At 42.2% G+C, this 24,078-nt stretch overlaps 1 protein-coding gene across 3 annotated transcripts in view; it reads left to right on the top strand.

Annotated features, from left to right (window-relative positions):
- Positions 1-24,078, top strand: part of kdrl (kinase insert domain receptor like) — a 64,804-nt gene that overhangs the window by 20,301 nt on the left and 20,425 nt on the right. For all 3 annotated transcript variants that reach the window (XM_056275158.1, XM_056275151.1, XM_056275164.1), the window contains exons 11-24: positions 2,483-2,597; positions 5,503-5,611; positions 6,839-7,126; positions 7,394-7,540; positions 7,907-8,035; positions 9,183-9,289; positions 9,808-9,937; positions 10,385-10,489; positions 14,292-14,405; positions 14,561-14,649; positions 14,850-15,003; positions 15,722-15,819; positions 19,825-19,947; positions 20,383-20,494. In XM_056275158.1, coding sequence (XP_056131133.1) covers positions 2,483-2,597; positions 5,503-5,611; positions 6,839-7,126; positions 7,394-7,540; positions 7,907-8,035; positions 9,183-9,289; positions 9,808-9,937; positions 10,385-10,489; positions 14,292-14,405; positions 14,561-14,649; positions 14,850-15,003; positions 15,722-15,819; positions 19,825-19,947; positions 20,383-20,494 — 1,820 coding nt within the window. The remainder of the gene's footprint in view (positions 1-2,482; positions 2,598-5,502; positions 5,612-6,838; positions 7,127-7,393; positions 7,541-7,906; positions 8,036-9,182; positions 9,290-9,807; positions 9,938-10,384; positions 10,490-14,291; positions 14,406-14,560; positions 14,650-14,849; positions 15,004-15,721; positions 15,820-19,824; positions 19,948-20,382; positions 20,495-24,078) is intronic.

Genomic DNA, 24,078 nt, shown 5'->3' with positions numbered 1-24,078 from the left:
TTCATATCAATCATGTGATTTATCACCATTTCTCTGTCAAAACAGAAAGGGAAATTAGGACAAGCATTAGTCACACACGCACGCATGTGCGCACGCGTGCACACACACACACACACACACACACTATTAACTGTACATACATGTAGGTTCCAGAGCCACCGATCCTGCCAGGGAAGCCTGCTATTAAAACAGGCCCACTTTTGGTAGATTAACTTTAGGCCACAATATGGCACATGAATCAAAGAAAGACAGCTCTAGAGAATTTCCCTCTCATTTGTGGTTGCTGGCTCTTTGGGCTAAAGGGGAGACATGAGAGAGATATATTAATCTTGAACTCCCCAAGCTATTATGGCACTAAGCAGAAGTGAGCATATGAGTGACTGTGTATGAATGCCGGCCTGTTAGTGAACCCACAAACAAAATGAACGTTCACTAAGATCCAGGCCTGTCAATGACAGAGGGAGACCTGCTAGTCATCAGACTAGCAGGTCTCCCTGCTAGAAAACAATGGGCCATTACCCTTGGGTTATCAGGGCCCAACACTGTTTGCAAAAATAACACTGCAGCCCATGGCACAATGGAGGGACCAAATTAAGTTACACTTCAGATGGAGTGACTTGACTAGTGCCTCTGTTAATTATCCATAAAAGTGGCATTCAAAAATACAGTTGAAGTTGCCAAATTTATGACAGAAATAATAGAGGCAGGTCAGCCTTGCCAGAGTGACTCTTTATGCAGGCCCTAAAGATAATCAGGCCTGGCACTAGAAACGGCGGTCCATGAATGTCTGGACTGAAGCGTCTATTTTTTCAATGGCTAATGAGACAGAGGACCAGCCACAGCCTGGTGGGAGGCCAATTGTGCAAAATGTTTGTTTTATAGAACTCGGGCCGCTTCGAGTACCTGTCACCACAAATCCAACACTCCGCCCTTCAAGATCACGCCTCATCTAAATCTCAGCGACTTTGTGGCGAAGGGGGGTATTGAACAAGGGGAAGGTAGAGGGCAGAGAGGGAGAAGAGTGAACAGGAAGCGGTGCTAATGGTGGGGAGCAAAAGTGTCGGGGTCCGTCTTTATCGGTGAGGTTGAGAAGTTATCAGCTGTCCCTTGTTGACCCACTAAGGTCTGGGGATCAGCCTTATCTCTCATGGCCAGAGTGCAAGGGGGGGTTTCCTCTACTAGGTGACGCACAGCACAGCCCTTCCTGTCACGCTGCCGTTTCCTCCACTGCCCCTCCTCTCATCAGGCTGATTGTTCACCACAGGCGGTGTGGGGCGATGTCAGGGTATTCAGACCGAGGCTTTTTCTTGCTTTGAGCTGCTTGACCTGGACTACTGAACATTAGCCAGAGCCCTCACAGTGGACATGGATGATTAATTCAAACCTCTGTTGAACAGGGCTGTTACCAGCACATAGTGGGTGGTTCAATGAAGTTGTATTTATCTTTATCAAAGTCCCTTGTACTGTGAAACAAATCTACTTATCAAAAAGGTTTCCAAATGCAGCAACCTGAAAACCATTAATTTTGTCTAATGTGTTCTGATGTCCATGGTCCAAAACATGGACAAACATACCCCGGCATTAACCGCTATACATGCTGCAAATGAACCAGTTCATACAACTGATCAAATGATCATGTCACGCAGCAAAGTAATGCATACGTCTTTTGAAAGGATAAAGTCAAAGGTGGGGCAAGAAGCTTCCATCCTAGATAGGGGGGAGATTATCAGTCTTTGTAATCGTGACTGGAATAGTCAAACAAATGCAGATAAAGGTGAACACTCCTTGAACAGTGAAGTTTTTCCTCAAAGCCGTTCACATTGAGTGATGAGCAGTCAGCATGGTAGTGGAAATAATTGTGTAAAGAATGAACAGAACAGGACGTGTGGGTAGCGTAGTGGTCTATTCCGTTGCCTACCAACACAGGGAATCCCTATGTTACCTCCGGCTTGGTCGGGGGTCCCTACAGACACAATTGGCCGTGTCTGTGGGTGGGAAGCCAGATGTGGGTATGTGTCCTGGTTGCTGCACTAGCGCCTCCTCTGGTCGGTCAGGCCGCCTGTTCAGGGGGGAGGGGGAACTGGGGGGAGTAGCGTGATCCTCCCACGTACTACGTCCCCCTGGCAAAACTCCTCACTGTCAGGTGAAAAGAAGCGGCTGGCAACTCCACATGTATCAGAGGAAGCATGTGGTAGTCTGCAGCCCTCCCCGGATCGACAGAGGGAGTGGAGCAGCGACTGGGATGGCTCAGAAAATAGGGTAATTGGCCATGTACAATTGGGGAGAAAAAGAGGGAGGGGGGCACATAAAATAAAAAGAATGAACAGAACTTGCAGGTCAATTGAAACCCTGCCCATTCTTACACCCGTACACCTGGCCAATTTCTGCGGAAAGAGTATAGACTTCAGAATATCAGTTTTATCAAGCAGCAACTCTTAGAATAATCATTACTCACATTAATTGTATTTTCTCTCTCCTGCAGGTGCATCGTTTACAGTGAGCCAATCCCAGTCCAGACTGACGACAGGGGCAAATATTCACACAACTTGATTGCGGGCATAGACAACAAGACTGAAATGGTCAAAGGAAAGAACAAGGTAGGTGGCCTGACACAGTGTACTCTGTTTCCCTCTGGAGTTTTAAACTATGAGATGTTCTTTTAGCCTACTTTGTTTGGTGAAGCATGGGTGCCAAGTAGCGCCGTCCAAATAACATTTAGATTTAGATGAGAACAGGATCAAGAGAGTATCTAGAGAACAGCATAGGTCTTCCATGACTAGTCTCTGAATGTCAGATTCAACATCTGAAACCAATAAATCCACTCCACTTTCTCCCTGCTGGCAGTGGTGTGTTGCTCTTCTCTGTGCTGTCCTCTGAAAGGTTAATTTTGTCTGCATCAGTTTAGGAATATGTAGCTGTGATTGAAGCCCACAAAAATACTTTTGTTACTCCATTTTGCAGAAATTACCTTTGTATTTTTATTGCTGTACCGAAAAGGTTGTATTTTATACTTAATTTAAGCAACCGTCTAAATATGAGGAAGATCATTTGATTTCAAGCCTATGATGTGTTTTGCTGAAAATTGATAGATGTGCACAATTTTACATGAAAAATTTCACTTTAGACTTTATCTGTGAGGGGTTAATAACTGGCAGCGCTTTGGAACAAACACATTATCATTACAACTGAAGTGATTTCATTTAGATACAAAAACACTTCTATTGAAAGAAAACCTCCACTAGGATGGCATTTTTTGTTCCATGCAGGCCTCAACTCCTAAGAAAAAACCCTGCCCTGTAACTGACAGACAGTTCATTTCACCCTGCCAGAGTGATATACACCCCCAGTCCACTGGTTCATCGATTTAAAGCAGGCCTGTAAATGAGGCAGCTGCAACCACAGACCAGGCTTTGCCAAAGAAACAGCTTTGAGTCAGACATCAGTGAATCTGTCTGTTGGCGCTCTTAGAGTGAAGTACGCCTCATAAACTGCCTGATGGCCATCAGATTTAGACCATGCATGGCCCTACAGCTGAGAATATTCTGCAAAGATTCTCCCCCTAGTGTTGCTGTCATATGACGATGAGCTACTCTACAAATAGGAAAAGAAAAAAAAAACTATTGAAATTGTTTTCTTATCATCAATATTTTGATAGATGTACAGTTTAATTTAATAATAGCGACAAGGTCTGAGGATGGAACAAAATACTAGAATAGGAAAATGTGCTCTTAGAGGCTCCCTTGTACATTGTTACAGACCGTCTCAGTGACCTCAAATCTAAAACTGTTACTTTCTGTTAAATCAATATTTTAGTACCAATTTGAAATTTAACAGCCAATCGTTTCACTTTGCCAAACAACAACCACTTTTTGGCATGCAAACCCAAAACATGCTGTACAATGGGGAGACTGTAGACATTACTGCAAATATCCTGAGGGAGCTTGTTACCAAAACCATTCACCCCAAACTTAATTAAGAGCAGGCCTCAACTGCTTTCCTGAAAAATCTATCTATAGGATCAAATGAAAGAAATATGTTTGCACAGTGTGGGTCAAATTGGGGCATAAATCTATACTGTCATATAAGCAGTTTGACAGGAGATAGATGCTGACAGCAAAGAAACCACTGCTTATCTATCAGTTATTATCTAAAGAAATGTGTTGATCTAGGGAGAAAAAAAAGAAGCTGTTTTAGTATGCATCCCTGCAGCCTTACTATAAAAAGGTTTTTCCCAACTGATTCAGTGCAGTCGAGGAAATCCTGACTCACATTGACTGTATGTACAGTAATTGCAACATAAGAACATATTATAGGGCACCAGCTTCAGTGCCAGGAGGGAAATACATAGATAGGGAGGCTCTCCTTATTTATATGTGCTTGTGGTCAAAAAGTTGGTGCTTTACGAGGGTAAGAACTAAGGGTCAATGATAACAAGCACCAATTTAAAAGAGAGGGATTTGTTGAGAGTGAATTCCTCTCTGTCACCCCACATAAATCGCTGTGGCCCATGAACAAGAGAGTGGTCGCGGCCTGGCCTCCAAGGGGCTCCCCCAAATGCCCGGTAGAGAAGCAGACTGCCTTGGGTCATAATAGAAGTGAAAATACAGGGAGGGGGACATGGGTAAAGAGGTCACAGTGCGTCTGGTCAGGTCACCACTTAGGGACTGTGCGCACTTGTTGAAAAGACTGTTTTCAGGCTCAGGTTACATCACAATGAGTAATAGCTGTAACCTAACCCCGCGTGGCCTCTCCATCAGCGCTTTGACAAATGTCATAACAACATTAAGGGGACAAAGTGATGTAACTTTTAACACCTACATTGAAAACATGGTAGTGGAGTGCAGATTGTAACTGATGGGACATTGAAAGTATGACAATTTCATAACCTAGGCTATGTCTTTGAGCGTCAGCACAATAGCAGCTTGAAACAAGGAAGTCTAGACCAGAGCACACTGAGACAATATACCGACAGTATTCACTACCTTTCATGGAGCTGACAGCCCCAAAAACAGATGTCACTGAGAACAGAAAACAGAACCCCACACAATCTGGCCCATACCCAAACTCGTCTTATTATTTTGTCTACTGGAGCCATTAAAGTGTGTTCAGTTCCTACAATGACAGAATCGAGGGTGGCATTGTAAGTGCTCTCCAGGAAATGACATGGAGCCAAGGCTCTAGGCCTGTGGAGCTACTCTAAAGGAGAAACTGGGTTTTAAAACTCCAGATGTATCCTTTCATTAATGTGAAGCACTAGAGAGTATAAAACAGGCCAGGCTTAGTCAAGACCTCTCACCCTACCTGTTAAGAACAAATAACCATACTGGTTAAATAACAGCAAATAACCTGAACCAAGGTTGATAGAAAAGCTTAGGAAAGATCAAACAGAGACAGAAAATCAGTGATATAATAACTAAGTGATATAATACATTTGTTGCTTATTTAAGCGATTGTATTCTGCTTAAACATTGTGACAATAAGTTGTGTTTCTCTTCCAATCAGACTGTGAGTGTCCTGACGATAACAGCGGCCAATGTGTCAGGGTTCTATCACTGTCTGGCCCAAAATCAGCTAGGCAACAGCGCGATGAAGACCCCCTTCTTTGTGTATGGTAAGTGGGTCATCAGGATATAGCCTACGACATCCAAAGACAACTGCAATATCAGCATTCAAATCTTAACCAGCGCAGTTGAAATTACAAGCAGAAATGGTCTGCTTGGTTTTATTTTAATTGGCCAGGTATAGTGCACTGTACATTAGCTTCTTTCAAATGACCTACACATATGTACTGTAATGAATCGCAAGAGCAGAGCAAGAATGTGCAGATTGTATTGTGCAATAAAGAGACCGAAGGGGGGCATTAATTGAAACCATCCTCCACCACAGCAGAAACGCTTCAGGAATGAAGAGAAGCAAACATATCCTGAGCCATATGGTTGAGTCTAATGGCACACATTTTAAAAAAAAACACTCTGCATCAGTGCTCTCCAACTCCAGTGCCAGCAACTCCTTCCTCTTTTTCTGTAAACCTGCTGCTAAATGAATCACCTTTTATGAGCATCTGAGCATTTCCAAATGCTCCCAAAAACTGAATACCCATTATGTAATAACACTAGGAATGAGCTTTCCCTGCATGCAAGCAGAGCTCGTGTGAGAAAAAAAAAAAGAACCTGATCCCATCTACTGAAAGTTTGGTAGAAGAAGGATGGACTTGGATGACCCATTGACTAAGGACACAGTAGGATGCCAAACGTCAAAAAGTTGTCCCATGGAGTGGGAGAATTCCCAAGAGGAAGTCCTGCTCCATTCCAGAGGTGGAGATGACTGAGGAGGATGGAATTCTGGAGGAAAAAAAAGAGGACAGAATTGTAATAACAGCTGTCTTCTCTTACGGAACACAGAATGCTTTCCAGTGTTCTGAATAAACAAGCACAGTCTGGTTCCCCCGGGGCCCAGCCCCAGATTGACTCCTATTGGACAACTGCTGGAGCGCCATCAGCACCGCCATCCTCCGACAACATGCTTCCAATTAACAGTGATGAAACAGGAAATAACTGCAAATTTGACATTCCTGGCCTCGCAATGAGCAGCTTCACATTAATAGCTGTAGCCCAAATCTGGACGACCTTGGCCAGCAAGGATACGTTCCCATCTCTACTAAAAGTGTGGTCTCAGAGTAACACAAATCACCACAAACTCATTCACAATATTGTGTATTTGTGTTCAACAATGGCGGTTACCTCCAACTGTGAATGTTTATCTTTGCATCTCCTGACCTGTCGTTAAGACACCTTATTTTGTGTCTGATGTTGCTTTGTTTCTTGCCTTGTTACTCTAGATATTTCTGAGCCCTTGGCTATCGAGCCTCAGAAAGCCATTGAAGGGGATGACATCACTCTGACATGCCAGGCAGCTCGCTTCCTATACACGACCCTGGAGTGGTTTGATCCCCAGAATCACAGAGTCACCTCCAATGTCTCAAGCCTCCAATTCCGTCCCTACTCTATCGTCCTCTCTCTCACACTGCACAACGTGTCTAGGAATCATACTACAGGTTACCAGTGCCAGGCTTATAACCACCATAGCAAGAAGGTTGTACCCAAAACGTCTACGCTTACTATAGATAGTAAGTATGGCGGGTCATTGAGGGGAAAAAAAACTGCAATATTATCTAGGAATAAAGATAAGGGCTATATCATTGATTGCAACAGCCATTCTAAGAATGGCATGTATTAGTCAGATATCCTGTGAGAACAGTAGTAGTCACTGTTGTGAAATGAAGCCATTGGATAAGTGAGCATGCCAGTAATGACAGAAAAGTAGAAAGGGAAGTTCAATGTGGTCTACAAAGTGGTTTAAAGAATTCAGTCTAACTTGTTTCTGCTTGGTGCAGAGAGGAAACGCCCCTGGCTGAGTCAGAATCTGACCAATCAGGTCATGAACAGCAGCAGCACCCTGACTCTGACCTGCTCCGCCTTGGGAGTGCCCCTTCCCAACATCACCTGGTACAAAAACAATGTTCCAGTGGCGGAAGGCCCAGGTAACATTGAGAATGATTCATCACCTCCACATGTACCACAGTCATGATGAGTGTATGACAATGAGGGAGTAAAGGAGCTTAGGGACAACCATATATATTCTAAGCTATCCGATGGACACCTTTTTTCATCACTTCTTATACTTTAATCCCCCCACTGGGAATCAATCCCCCAACCTTTGGGATTTAAATAGCATGCAGTGTATTGTTGTATATTGTATTGATTGTATGGGACTACCTTGTGATTTTGGTCTATACAAATAAATTTGACTTGACCTGACTTGAAATGCTTGACCCACTGAGCTACACAGGAGGGAATGGTGCAGTTAAGAATGTACTATCTTAATTAAAATAGTTTGTTTGTTGCAGGTATTACACTTGGAAAAGATGGCAATCTGACCATTGAGCGGGTGAAGAAAGATGATGAGGGTTTGTACAAGTGTGTGGCCAGGAACGTCGATGGCATGGTGGCAACTAGTGCTGTCATCACTGTGGTTGGTAAGTTACTTGGGCTTTGTAACAGTACCTTAAGGTATTACACCCAGATAACCACCCGATTGTCAACATTACATCACCATTGTAATATACTTTCTAACATACTACCTCTTTCTATGTGTGTACTCAGCACCCTGTTAAGTTTGAACTCTTGAAATAGACTCTGACGTGTGTTTGAGTCAATTTAGCTACGGTTCATTGAGCACTTAAAGTACACCAAACATCAGTCCTAACAGCCGGGCCAAAGCATTTATTGCATGACCAATCAAAGACCCTCTTGCCAGAATGGGCCATGTTTTCTTGCCACTACTACAAATAGCTCTGGCCTGACTTCAGTATGAAAAGTTCCTCCCGAGAGGGAGGCAAAGACTGCCAGGAATGCCAAGTGAATTCTTCCTTTGCTTTTATGATAGAAGCTCTGGCTGTGGGTCTTTGCCCAAGGGACACGACCTCTGTGGGGAGTTTAGAGGTCCACCAGTGAGTTTGATTGTACATGTGTGTATGTTTTGCCTCTGCATGAGAGTGATGTGTGCGTCTATGTCCATGAGTGTGCATCTTGGTGTCTGTGTGTGTGGGTGCACAGTAAGACATGATGGTCACAGTGACAGTGAAGATGGGTGGTCATGTAATTGTTTTTTACCGAGCACTGGAACCAGAACAGATTCTTGCTTTGGTCAATCCCCTTGATATTCAACCTTGGAGTCATCATTATCCACTCCATCACTGCAAAGATACTCAATAAAGTAATGTTTAGAGTGTGCTCTACTTTCGGTATTTAGTCGTGGATCACATGAAGTGAGAACCACTGGAGAATTCTTGCAGACTTAAGGGATACAAGCCTACAGTTGGTGTTGACATGGTGGTTGGGAAAAGAGTATTTGGAAGAAAACATCACAGGAAAAAGTGGGATATGTAATGTCCCAAACAAACCAGGAATAAATCCTAAAGTGTGTTTCCACTTGTAGTGTGTTTATTGCCTGTCAGAGAATATTTAGGGAGAAATAAATAAACAAGAGAAACTTTTGGTAGATGAATCTTGGAATCTTTCAGTCGACAATCTTCTCCATAACTTTGTCCTATGAGTGTTATTCCATGAAATAACGCCCAGTGAAACTCAACCCAGCAATTAATTATAGTTGTCTTTTTCCAGGAGATGAAGGGAAACCAAACATTGAGGTTATCATTCTGGTGTGCACAGGAGCAGCAGCCACCTTCCTCTGGCTCATGCTCATCCTCTTCATCCGCAAGTTGAGGAAGGTAAGAGCCGAGGCTCACGTAAACCTTTATTTTTCTTGATTATTGGCATTTCTCAAGACTTGAGAATTTTACACGGACTAATTATACTGAGAAATGCATTTGTGGGATTTTTGTGGAGGCAGTTTCAGGAAGTCTATGTTCCATCATTTTAAAAAAAAATTTGTTGAGTGCGTGCACTGACTCATGGATCTTGTGAAATGCAGTTTAATAGGGGGATAAATTTAACTTGTGTTTATGATTTCCACATTCCCTGAACTCATGTTTGTGTGTACTATACGGCCAAGAATGAGAACACATGTATTCATGCAATAGACAGTGGGAAGAGCATTTTTGTGTCCTCAACCCACTGAAGCGAAGCTGATTGAGTCAATTTGTAAAAAATTCTTTGAAGTGCTGTGGGATGTCTGTGATCAACTAAATAAAGCATACCACCAAATGCATCAGTCATGTCAGCATCTTAGTTATCTCACATTTTGGTGATTATCATAAAATTTCCCATGACTATTCAACCCTTGCAGCAACCAGCACACTATAAAATGGGGCCATCCATCATCCTTGACCCTGATGAGTGTCCCCTGGATGAGCAGAATGAACTTCTTCAGTATGACAGCAGCAAATGGGAGTTTCCCCGTGACCGCTTGCGACTAGGTGAGCACTGCACAGCCCGATGAATGTCTTCAAAGGTTAACTTAGAAAACTTATAAAGCACCAACTGTAGAAACTTTTGGTTATTTGCCCTACACTACACAAGAAAAAGGTTAATTTGATTTTAATGATGTCTGCATAATTCAGGCCCCTTCTAAATTTCGGGACTTTGTCACTAAAATACTAAGACAATGGTATACGGAAAAGGTGACAACCCTCTCTGAAGCTGGTGTGCTGGGCATATTACTTAACGATGACCTGCCTCTGTTGTCCTGTCTTAAAAGCTCCATAAATTCCTTGGAAAAGTAGTGTAGTGGTTAAAGTCCCAGCAGGTTGTTTTAATTACAGACCCATAGCCTGACTGACAGGGAATCCAGGCTGATTTACTGGCCCCATGGGCAGAGTACTCTCATGTAGACCCACTTACCAAATGCCCACTTCTTCTTCCAGGCAAAACTCTTGGGCACGGAGCCTTTGGAAAAGTGGTTGAGGCCTCTGCCTTTGGGATTGACAAACTCTCCACATGCAAGACCGTTGCTGTCAAAATGCTGAAAGGTAGAGTCCGGATATGCAGGAAATAAGTGCATACTCAGGCTTTGATGAGTGTATTGTGTGAAAGTAATGGAGAAATTGTGATTGCAAAACAACTTATTCTCACTCTTCTCTTTCCTATTCCTATAACCTCCCTCTACTCATAGTGCAGATCATGACTATTTGGTCCATCATGTTGAAAGCATTTAGTGGTCTACATCTCTAAATAGACAGCCCAGCCTTAACAACATAACAAAGATGTTGTTATGTTAGGGTTAATACTCATGCCTGTGTTCCTGAGCAAGGCAATGGAAAGAAGAACTGGAGTTGGTCCCTGGGCGCTGCAGCTGCCCACTGCTCCTATACAATAGGATGGGTTAAATACAGATGACAAATTCGTTGTAAGAATACAATTCATTGTAACAATACAATGACAAAATAAAGTGGCTTTCTTCTTTTCTCATTTTCTATATTGTTGTCAGCAGAGCTGATTAATAACAGCTATCTGTCATTTCATCAGAGGATTTCTTGTATGCATTCAGTAATACACAGGGTCTGATGTTAAATCCCTCGTGCTGATATTTAGGGGGCTACATACCAACTCAATTCAAAAACCAAGAAGAGAAAAATTCAACCAACTTCACATGCTTATCCCTATATTTAAAGAGAGAACATCTGACAGTGCTGACATAACTCTCCATTAACCTTGTTCCAAATGATTGAATTGGTTACCAAACTGTAACAATCAATGAAATTAACAACATAAGTATGTGTATCCTCACACTTGATATTGATAACTGTAAGATAATGGGACAGCTGACACTACTGGCTTGAAACGGCCTGCTCAGCAGGTCAGAAACTGAACACTTACTATTGTTTCCTCATTCTTGTTACTATAAACAACCGTAAACAAATGGATGGCGCACACTGCTGGCTTGAAACATCCCACTCAGCAGGTCAAAAACAGAATGCCTTCTAGCAAACCTTGTCTACCAAACTGCAATAATCATTGAGAGTGCCAGTGTTAGTATTTCACTGGGGGACAGGCATCCAGGTGGCGTGGCGGTCTATTCCGTTGCCTACCAACACGAGGATCACTGGTTCGAATCCTTGTGTTACCTACGGCTTAGTCGGGCATCCCTACAGACACAATTGGCCATGTCTGTGGGTGGGAAGCCGGATGTGGGTATGTGTCCTGGTCGCCTCACTAGCGCCTCCTCTGGTCGGTCGGTGCACCTGTTAAGGGGGAGGGGGAACTGGGGAGAATAGTGTGATCCTCCCACATGCTATGTCCCCCTGGCGAAACTCCTCACTGTCAGGTGAAAAGAAGCGGCTGGCAATGCCACATGTATCGGAGGAGGCATGTGGTTGTCTGCAGCCCAACCCAGATCAGCAGAGGGGGTGGAACAGAGACCGGGACGGCTCAGAAGAGTGGGGTAATTGACCAGATACAATTGGGAAGAAAAAGGGGGGGAAATCCACAAAAAAGAAGTATTTCACTGGGGTTATCAAGTGGACATGAGCCATCCCAGATGTTTCATTAAATTAGGCCCACGACACCTCCAAGAAGGCTCAACAGTGAGTGCTGGTGTCCCAGAGCCATCCCACTCCATACCGAATCTGGCACCCTCTACCTACAACTAACTCCAAGAACAACATCTAAAAGCTACTCCCCCAACTGAACTCATTTCTTCGCATCCACAAGCACTGACTAGCCCTTTCTGTTGAGTCTGACAACATCTTCAGAGCTGATCTCGAAAAGCCACCTTAAACACCAAATTCTAAAAGAAACATCATTGATCTAGCTACAAAACCTAAAGCACCTATTTCAACAAATCTAATGTGGGAATGCCAACCGTGATCCCTTGCCTCGCCTACCAAATCTGAATACTTTAACCTCTTTTTCTCAAAACCTTCCTCTATTACATACAGGATTGTTAACAGATTCATGGGATGAGGCAACATATGTTCCCGAGTTAATATGTACATGGGGTATTGGGTAAAAGCAAGGCATGAAATGAATTTTTCCTTACAAAGAGCATTTTGGGATGGAGACGAAAACCTCACTTTCCCTGATGACAAGATTGAGAGTATGCAGATATAACTGCCTAGTCCCTCATACACGCCAAGATCTGCAGGTGATGCAGGGTTCAAAAGTGCAAGGTACTAGAAAAGAGGGATCAATAACAGTGTTGTTAATACTTTTCATACTTGGACGTTTTAAACATTTGGAATCTATCATCTGTGTATCATTTTTAAAGAGAAGTAATTTACAGCCACATTCCAAGATGTTCTCATATATTCATAGCAAACCTTATTTATTGTATCAAAATGGAAAAAAGTTCCTGCTTGAAAATGAGGTACTAGGAGCACAGGTTGAAAGAGGCCTAGTGATTGCCATAGATTTACAAGGCCACTCTAACTGTGCAAAACTGCAATACTGAAGATGCAAAACTATGTAGCACTAAAGACCCATGTGTGATTGGCAGTGTTGGACTGTTGTACCTCAGTGTGGATGATAAATTACAATGTTGGTGAGATCTATTGGTCACTGTCATAGCACTAATCATGCCTCAGCATTAATCATATAGAAACAGGCTCTGCAGCTGCAATTGCTCCTACCTAGGTCAGACATAATGGAAAGCAGCTGGCATCTGCAAGCTGACCGTGGTTTGGTTAGGCTCCTTGACTACTCCATTCTACAGAGTCTAACTGATGAATATTAGTCTGGTCAACACAACATAAGCCACAGGTTTCCATCAAAATTTGCCCTAAAAAATGTAAAAAAAATGTCATAATCATCATGCATAGTACAAATTGAAGACCCTATTCATTACACTTATCAAAGTAAGAACTTATTCTATTTCTTTTTACATTTTTTGCCACTATGTTTTGAGGATAGAGGAATCACCTTGGTCTATGAATTGATATTTATCTTCCTTTATCATTCCTAATTCAACATGATCTCATGAGCAACTAGCTGCCTTGCATGAACTACTTTCATTTCTCACTTTCATTATTAATAAATTCAAACTGCCAATGACAAAGCTACCACCTGACAAGTATGAGGGTGGGTGTGGTAAACAATATTACCCTGATTACATCAGCATGTTAGACATGTGATGTGTTGAGCCAATATGAATGTGAAAAAAGTGACCTTATCACAGAATCCAAGATGAGGTGATGTGGGGGTTGAATCTACTATATGAGGTTTATAAGTTACAAGATGAAAATGTTGCGTCGAAGTCAAGTGTTACTTTAAGAAGCAAATTTAACCTTTCTCTTCTGTTACATGACCCCACTGTGCTTGCAACCCAGATACAACTGAAAAGAAACCTGCACATTCTGTTCTTGGGAAACAAAATGTTCATGGCCATTGAAATATTGGCTCCATGTGTGCATGTTCAATTTGTTGTTATTCGCATGTGAAATATTAGGCTTATGCCCTCCTATGTCAATTTATTTCAGTGGAAACAAGCAACTGCATTTTCCATGTTGGCATTTTTTCCTTGCTGTTATCTATGCGTTCAATCTTCACCGAGTTTTTGTCATGAGATGGACTTATTTTCTGGATTACATATGCAGTATATGAGTGAAAATCTGTTTCTGATTTTTCCTCAATGCAGTTCAGATTCCCAAGTTGCAAAGACATAAATCTGCTCACAGATTTCTAAACAAATTTAAAGGACTTACATAAAAATCGGATTAAATGTAAATGCATACTCCTTCTCTTCGGGAGTTTTATGGCATATTAATAAACACAGTACAAGTCCCATATATGCTTTCATCATCTCAGTACATACTGGCGGTGTTTATGTTGTAACAGGAGGAGCTACAACTAATGAGCGGAAAGCTCTGATGTCAGAGTTGAAGATCCTGATCCATATAGGTCATCACCTGAACGTGGTCAACCTACTTGGAGCATGCACTAAGCCAGGAGGTGAGGGAGATCAGACATTACTGTAATTACTAGGAACACTGATACTTAATTTACAGTGTTTGATACTCAAATATGCTTAATTATTTTCAGTATATAAGAAAAGGACAAAGTCAGTGAAGCTACAAGTTGAATTTTTCCATCGCTTATCTTCACAGGACCACTAATGATGATAGTGGAGTTCTGCAAGTATGGCAATTTGTCTAACTATTTAAGAAGCAAGAGAGCCGATTTTCTCGTCTACAAGGTGAGTTACAAGTTCTAGAGTTCAAAATGTCTAATACTCCTGTTTAGACATTATTTACGTGATGTCAGGAGCGAGAGCAGCGAGTAAATATTTTCACCATATGAGAAAAAAAACACCTTGCGTGTAAACAGTAGCGTTAAATCGACCTCCATGGTTGCCAGTTCTCACCTCATTTAATGTGATATATGCTTGCTGGTCAGAGCCAGGATGGTAAGGTGGTGTCATCGGGGCTAGGCTGCGAGTTGAGCGAACTCATGAAGCGCCGCCTGGAGAGTGTGGCCAGCACCGGAAGCTCTGCAAGCTCCGGCTTCATCGAATATAAGAGCTACTGCGACTCAGAGGACGAGGAGGAAGGTAAGGGCCAAGCAAGTCTTCCTTCCCTTTGAAAAAAAACTCCCTCCCTCCTGCTCCCCCGACCCACTCCTCCTCCTACGCCCTCCCCCATGCTGTTTTCATGCTTAAGTCCAAGGGGACATTTCCTCCCCCTATTCAGCAGTACAGTTCCTGCAGCAGGAGCCACTGTCACCCCACTGAGTCTGAGGAGGCCTCTTGTTTATTTCCTGCCCTGACCTGGGTGTTTGTCTGGACCTGGGCTTGAGCCTGGGCCTCGTGCATCGACCATGCAGGTCCCTGACAATGTATTATATCTGGTCTGATTAGCTGTTTACTCAGGTGGACCTGTGGAAGGACTCCTTTTGAGTTCCTGTCTTAGACCCCCGACTAACACGCTGGGCGGATATTCACATGTTACACCCACCATCTGAAAAATAAAAAGGAATCAGAATTTCTTTCATCTCTGGTGTGTAAAGGATATTATTAATTCAAATAGTGTAAGTGGAGATATATATACTTGACAAGCTAGATTACACCAATGGTGTATCAGATTCAGGGATTTATCTGGCGGGCTTATGGATCTATTGAGAGCTGTTGATTATGCTGACCTCCCTGGCAATTACAGATGTGTCAGGATATGTAATGATTATTTTTCCTACCAAAGTGTCAATAAAAGTGTCATGATGTTTGAAAGATCAGTCTTACCAAGCAGAGTTTCTGCGTTGTCTCTGTTTTACAGAGCCTGAAGACTTGTATAAAAGAGTGCTGACAATGGAGGATCTGATTTGCTATAGTTTTCAAGTTGCAAAAGGCATGGAGTTCTTGGCATCACGCAAGGTATGCTTTCCCCTCGGCAATCAACTACATAAAATAGTTTAATTCAAAGGCAAAGTAAGGTAGTTTTATTTATAAAGCACGTTTCATAGACAGAGGTAGCTTCAATGTGCTGTACAGACAAGTTAAAACAACATAATTCAGTGTTAAAACAACACAATGGAAAAGAGCAAAATAAAAGATAAAATCTACACAGAATTAATTAAAGGTAATTAAAAGATAAGATAAAAGAGTAAAAGAATAAAAATAAATAAATAAAAAGATTAGAAATGATAATAATACAATAATAACGAGTCTGAGTTTTAAAAACATTTAGTTAGTGCTCGAGAACAACAGGGTGTTCAGTTTCGGGTTAAAAACTGCAAAGTTTGGGGCGTCCCTAAGACCATCAAGCAGTTGGTTCCAGCGCTGTGATGCATAATGACTAAAAGCCACTTCTCCTTGTTTAGTTTTTGCTCTGGGCATGACAAGCAGTCCACTCCCTAATGATCTAAGAGGTCTTGCAGGGTTATATCACTCAAGCATATCAGTGATATATTTCGAGCCAACTCCATGTAGAGCTTTCTAAATAAATAATAAGACTTTAAAATCAATTCTATGGCTTACTGCCAACCAGTGTAGAGATTTAAGAGATGGGTGATGTGAGCTGTTCTTTTGGTTTTAGTCAAAACTCTTGCAGCTGAATTTTGAATAAGTTGCAGGTGCCTGATGGTTGTTTTAGGAAGTCCTGTTAAACGTCCTTGCAGTTATCAATTTTGCTGGAGATGAAAACATGAATCAGTTTTTCCAAATCTTTTTTTTTATAAGGTCCCTGATATGGCTATGTTTTTAAGGTGATAAAATTGTGATCTTGTTATTGCTTTTACATGACTATTAAAACTTAGGTCAGAGTCAGTTAAAACACCAAGGTTTTTAACCTTCTCTTTTGTTTTTGGTGCCTTGTCCTTTAAGTGAGTACCAACCCTGAGCATCTCATCTTTGCTGCCAAATAAAATTACCTCTGTTTTTTCATTGTTTAATTGCAAGAACATTTGAGACATCCAGTTATTTATTTGCATAATGACTATAGGATCGTAGTCGTTTCATGAGAGGACGAGGTAAATTTGAGTGTCATCAGCATAACTATGATAAGGTCGTTGTTCTAAATTATATGGCCAAGTGGGCGCATGTACAAGTTAAACAGGAGCTTTTTAAGAATTGACCCTTGAGGGACACCACAGGTCTAGGGCATGCTATTATGGTTATCCAATTGTGGTTCCCAATAGTGACAAAAGAATCCCTGCCCTCCAATTATGATTTCAGCCATTTTAAATTTGCCCCAGAGAAACCAACCCAGTTTTCCAGTCTATGTAAAAGTATACTGTGACCGATGGTATCAAAGGCTGCACTAAGATCTAAAAGCATATTGATGTCTTGCTTAAATTGCTATTAAAATTAATATGATTTAAAACCTTTGTAAGAGCAGAGCAGTCTCTGTGCTGTGATTAGCATGGAAGCCTGACTGAAATTTGTAAAAATAATAATTGAAAATTAAGAAATGTGTTAGCCTATCCCAGCAGTCATTGGGCGACAGGCGGGGAGACAACCTTGGCAGATTATCCAGGGTGTCGCCCCGCCTACCGCCCAGTGACTGCTGGGATAGGCTCCAGCATCCCCGCAACCCTGAGAGCAGGATAAGCAGTTTGGATAATGGATGGATGGATGGATGGAAATTTCTTAGCTGATTAAAAATGGCCTTCTTAATAATTTTGACTAAAAAGAGTAAGTTTAAGATGGGCTGGAAATTGCTGAGGGTTGAGGTATCTAGGTTGCTTTTTTTTTTTTAGTTAAGGGCTTAACAACTGCAGTTTTCAAGAATGAAGGAACGTTGCCAGACAGAAGTTTTACTTTCACTATGTTAAGAACATCAGTTTCTATGGAATTAAAATTTTTTTTTCAAAGGTTAGTGGTCAAACTGTAAAGAAAACAAGTGGAGAAATTAAGGTGCTGCACTGTTTCTAATATGATATTTCTGTTGATGGGGCTGAACTCTGACATCAGGACTGGTTTCCTTGTAGTAGTTACAGTTGGTAACTTGAAAGTTTGGTTCAGGCTTGAGCTAATCTCAAGTCTGACACCATCAATTTTATTTTTAACAAAAAGGACGCAAATTCATCACACTTATCAGTGGAGAGAAATTCAGGAGTTATTTGTAGGACGGAATTTGTCAGTCTCGCTACTGTAGCAATAAAGTGTGTGCATTATTTTTATTTTTGTTTATGATACTGGATACTGGGAAAAAAAAAGATTGTCTTGCTTTGCAAGTTGTATTGTTGTAGGAGTGGAGCATGCCATTGTAGATATAAGTGTATTTGTAGTTTGGTTTTGCGCCATTTGTGATCAGCTTTTCTGCACTCTCTTTTCTTTAGCCTTACATCTGGACCATGTCTCTGGGGTGCTTTCTGTTTATAAGTGATTGTCTTGTGCTTTACTAGTGCAATGCTGTTTATAATATACAATATTCTGGAATTGAAGTTATTCAGCAGAACATCAACAGAGTAAGATATTTCATTTGAAGTTGTAGATATTATCTGTCTACAAAGAGCAGCAGTATGGTCACTTAAGTACCTCTTTTTTACAACCATTGTTTGGATTTGAGGATTGGATGTAACAAACAAGTCAAAAAATACACAGAAATTATCTGATAGACCCAAGTCCTTGACAACTATTGAAGTATTGAGACCCTTAGTGATGATCAAGTCCAGAGTATGTCTTTGAGAGTGGGTGGGCTCTTCCACATGCTGACATAGGCCAAAAGTATCAAATAGTGTGTTAAGTTCATTTGCATAATTAATCTTTGGGTTATCTATGTGGATGTTGAAGTCACCAGCTATTACTAGAAAATCAAAGTCTCTGCAAATTGCAGACAAGAGTTCGTTTAACTCCTCAAGAAAATGTCGAGCTGAGTGACTTGGAGGTCTATAAATAATTACAAATAGAATGCGAGGTGGACAATTAAGGAGAGCGCAGAGGTATTCAAATGACACAAAATTATCAAATGACATTTACTTGCATTGGTACTATGAATCTTTAAATAGGGTTGCTACCCCCCTTCTGTTTTCCCTGGTGGTGTTAATAAAATTATAGTTTGGAGGGGCTGATTCAATAAGAGTGTTTGCACTGTTGGTTTCAGTGAAAAGCATAACTCTACCTTGAATTTATTTTGTGCCTATTTAAACTTGATTTAAAGTGTCAATTATTTCCTCAACAAATCAGTCAAGTGCTCGTGCAGCTACTAAAAGATGTAAACAAAAACCAGAAGGTGCTCTTTAGTGGGATTATTTAGTAATAGAAATAGAAAGGAAAAACTAGGTAAACTCCTGGTATAAAATAAATAAATAAATAAATAAAAAGCCTTTATTGATTGGCTATTACATAATTCATTTTTCCTGTCTATGTCTCTGTGTCTATTATTTAATTCAATTATTTGTTACTTTTTTCACATCTATTTTACAAGGTGTAACCTTATCTGATTTTCACTGAAATAACTTAAACTCAATGTCATTGTTTTGTTTATGTTTTTTCCTGCTTTTTGGCCAAAACCTGTATAGTCATAGCCCTCTCCTTAACCCAGTTAGGACCAATTGAACCCTTTGTTCACTCAGAACATTAAAAAATCACTTGGCATACCCCAGTGAGCCAATTTACACATTAGACATTCTAGTGTAGAACTCATTGACTTTTTTTTTGGGTCATTCATGTTTCGGAAGGTGGAGCGGGTGGGACTGATTAGTGAATCAGACCCTTGCTGTAAATAGCCTGTTAGAGAGCATTCCTTAGCCTGGAAATGGAACACATCAAATCCTATTCTATCACTGATGACTGTACCATGTGTTAGCAAGCTAGCTGCCTTGCATGAAAGCAGACAAAATACCATTGTGAGGCAAAGTACAAGCAGAAAACTTGAACTTGTGCATATAAATGTCAAGTGTAATTGTAGTTCATATTTCTTCCATTTCCTTTCATTAGTGCATCCATCGTGATTTGGCTGCAAGAAACATCCTGCTTTCTGAAAACAACGTTGTAAAGATATGTGATTTTGGACTTGCCAGGGACATCTACAAAGACCCAGACTACGTGCGCAAAGGAGATGTAAGTGTTTGTCGATAGGTAAACCACAAAATGTCATGTACTGTGTTTCCAGCTGACTATTGTCAGCTGTCAGAAAACAGACCTTGATTTTCATTAGTTACTCAGAATCACTTACATCTACAGAGAAGCTGCAAAGTACTCTGCTGCTGCTACTGCCCTGGTAAACCCAAAAGAGGTGCTAAATTAATGAAACACTTATTGGAAATGTCAGACAAATTAGTTCAGATCAGCATGTTTTTCTGAAGACCAGATGAAGGGACCTGCACAAGAAAGGGCCTCCAAATAAGAAACAACAGCAGACTCTCGCTGAACTAAAACTGACTGGCTCCACCTCAGATGTAACAGGACTGTGACTGATTGTGCTGATTGAAATGCCCACACAGGTGAGATGAGATGCAGACGTAAATAACCTCTTATCTAAATGTTTGCACACAGGCCAGACTTCCCCTCAAGTGGATGGCGCCTGAGGCCATTTTTGACAAGATCTACACAACTCAGAGTGATGTATGGTCCTTTGGAGTGCTCATGTGGGAAATATTTTCCCTGGGTAAGTACTGTATCTCTATCCCCCCACTGACCAGTTAATCAATTCTTCTTACTTTAGACAACAGGGGTTACTGACCAGCTGTTGATGTAGGGTCAAATTCCCTTTATTCGCTCTTAAAATTGATCTATTTTGAACCATCTTTACTTCAGTTTGCACATTTCTTATTGTTATCATTCCCATTTGTGCACAAAGCATGTGAGTCCATTTCAGTTAAATAAAGGATTTTTTTTATCAAAGATGCTCAGTGAGGGCGTCCGGGTAGCATAGCGATCTATTCCGTTGCCTACAAACACAATTGGCCGTGTCTGCGGGTGGGAAGCTGGATGTGGGTGTGTGTCCTGGTCGCTGCACTAGCGCCTCCTCTTGTTGCTCGGGGCGCCTGTTGGGGTGGGGAGGGGGAACTGGGGGGAATAGTGTGATCCTCCCGGGCGCTACATCCCCCTGGTGAAACTTCTCACTGTCAGGTGAAAAGAAGCAACCAGCAACTCCACATGTATCAGAGGAGGCATGTGGTAGTCTGCAGCCCTCCCCGGATTGGCAGAGGGGGTGGAGTGGAGCAGCGACCGGGACAGCTCAGAAGAGTGGGGTAATTGGCCGGATACAATTGGGGAGAAAAAAAGTGGGGGGGATCCAAAAAAAAAAAAGGATGTTCAGTGAGAGGGGATAATCCACTGGGCTGGTTTAGCGCCCCCAGCTATGGAGCCTCACCAGATGCACTGCTTAATAATTGTCTTCTGCTGCTGCGTAATTGTGCCTCTCGGGCAAAGAAGGTTTGCAGTATCAGCTAGAGAAAACTATCTTCGTGCTGCTCATACAAAAACATTGTGAAGTTCAGCTGTGAATTTAAGCACACACAAGGGACATTAAAAAGAAAGAATACCCCTATTTAAGCGGTCCGTGTCTTCCCAGCTGGCAATGCAAACTCGCTGTAACCAAGCAGCCGATCAATGTAAATGTTTGCCCCCGCTGTGAAACTCCTGCAACCTTTAAGGCAGCATTGTGTGCTGGTCCATGAGAGTCCATGCACCATATCACAGAACTCACCATGCATTTCTATGGCAAGACTCAGCATGAAACATTACATGCAAAGTGTCACCATAGGAAGCAAGGACAACATTGAGTTTAAATGTTTAAAAGGAGAAATGTCTCAATGGAGGCTCTACTATACTGTACTTTTGAAATGTGCTCAACTTGAATCGCTGTCACATAAGGTTTTCAGTCCCTATAGGTCACAGAAACGTGTGAAATCAAATATTCTCGAGCTATAAAACACACTGACATCACTCAAACACATTCTTTCTTTCTTTTTCTTTCTCTCTTTCTTTCTTTCTATGGTGGCAAACTTTGTAATAAAAAGAAAATAAACTCCTGAGCCTGTCTTGTCTTTCTGAGTAAGTTTAATTCAGCGTTTGCAAACGGGCTCACCCCATACAGGGTAGGAAGAAGAGAGAGAGCCTCAAACAGTAGGAGTATATAGTTTTTATAGAGATACAAGGGTATGTGCTGTCTAAGCTGCCCTAACCGATTTCAGCCAGCTGCGACCTTACCCATCTCCAGAGAGATAAGGAAGTGCTGACATCTGCAGAAGGGTCAGTTGTAGGCAAAACATATGAGCAGTACATGCTGTCTAACTAGGAACGAGTGGTTCTGTATTTTTCTACATTTCCCCCCTTTGAGCATATCATGCGCACAAAATAAACAGTATAAACTGAAGCAGGCAAAAGTATTTCAGTTACACTCAAACATCAGGCCTGAACCTCAGACCTGAAGGTCATTCTGGCTGGAAACGAATCTCAGGTGAGAGAGTGAGCACAGAAGACCATATTACAAACACTTTCTCAACCACTGGTCAGGCCACACACTCTTCGTGCAAAGTCGTTGCATGAGGTATGTGATCTCAGATGGTCAGTGTAGTTGAGGGTATTAGGATAGGGTACAAGGAGTCCGCGGTGGCGTAGCGGTCTAAGCATCGGCTTGGTGTCGATGCAGTTGCCCGCTGGGGACTGGGGTTCGCGCCCCGGTCTCGTCAGATCCGACTATGGCCGGACTCGATGAAGCAGCGATCATTGGCAACGCTGTCTTCGGGAGGGGGGCGGAGTCGGCTTGTGTTCGTCACGTGAATGCGTCTCTGTGTGTGTCGGAAAAACAGTGGTTCGGCTTGGATTCGCCATGTCACGAAAGTGGGGAGGCGCTTTCCTTCGAGACTGCCGGCCGGAGAGACGCAGTTGGCGAACGCATGCAATACGAGGGCGGTTGTTTGAATTAAAATAGGGATCAATTGGCCACTAAATTGGGAGAAAAAAAGGGAAAAATCAGAAATAAATTTAGCAAAAAAAAAAGGATAGGGTACAAGTGTACTTTATGCAATGCGAGAAGCAAAAAAGACCAACACAACAAAATTATTTTAATAACAAAACAATGGATAATATGTCATAGCAAATAATGTGGAGATAATCAAAATGCAGCTGTTTTTTTTGTTTTTTTTTCATTTTTCATAAACACTCATCCTCGTTATGATAGGGCGGAATCCAGTCTGGAGTTGGAAAAAGGTCAGGAAAATTAGCACATCAGTCTTTTTTTGGGGGGGGGGGAGATTTTTCCCCCTTTTTTCTCCCCAGTTGTACCTGGCCATTCATCCCACTCTCCGAGCCATCCCGGTCGCGGCCCTTCCCCTCTGCTGATCAGGGTAGGGCTGCAGACTACCACATGCCTCCTTCGATACATGTGGAGTCGCCAGCCGCTTCTTTTCACCCGACAGTGAGGAGTTTTGCCAGGGGGACGTAGCACGTGGGAGGATCACACTATTACCCCCAGTTCCCCCTCCCCCCTTAACAGGTGCCCCGACTAACCAGAGGAGACGCTAGTGCAGCGACCAGGACACATACCCATATCCGGCTTCCCACCCACAGACACGGCCAATTGTGTCTGTAGGGACACCTGAACAAGCCAGAGGTAACACAGGGATTCGAACCAGCGATCCCCATGTTGGTAGGCAACAGAATGGACCGTTATGCTACCCAGACGACCCCCCTGATCATCAGTCTTGACAGGAAGTTGAGCATTCTGAAACATGGAGTGAGCAATAATGTCGCGTAGAAGGGGAATCATGCAACAGCCTGTCAGGTCAAGTAATAACAACCCAATAAGCAATCCCATGCCCAATTTAACAAAAAAGGATCCCCACTTTCCAAGCACGTTGTCAAGCCAATCTAAGCCCCACATGCCATGACCCACATTCTCTTTTAAGTCGACCCAGAATGTTTGCAATTTCGTCATTGCCTTGGTGAATGAATCGGTAGGAGCTGTGTGGTTGGGTATGAATGAGCAACATGTGTCGCATGCCAATCATTCTGTCTAACAAATGCCCCCACATCAGTTGGCGTGCTTCATTTGGTTCTTCGTTGTAACAGTGTTGTAGGTAACGACACCGGGTACCTACTGGGAGCATCATAGAGTAATGTCACTGTCACCCTAACTTTTGGCCGGTTTCTTGAGCTAAGGAAATGAAATCACCCAGTGCAGTTTCTCACCATTCCCTATGCACCATTTATAAAATGGGGGACAGATCAGTTCCCTTTCTGAGT

The sequence above is a fragment of the Lampris incognitus genome, chromosome 1 (genome assembly GCF_029633865.1).
Source record: "Lampris incognitus isolate fLamInc1 chromosome 1, fLamInc1.hap2, whole genome shotgun sequence".
Lineage (NCBI taxonomy): Eukaryota > Metazoa > Chordata > Actinopteri > Lampriformes > Lampridae > Lampris > Lampris incognitus.
This window is presented reverse-complemented; position numbering and strand designations above follow the sequence as displayed.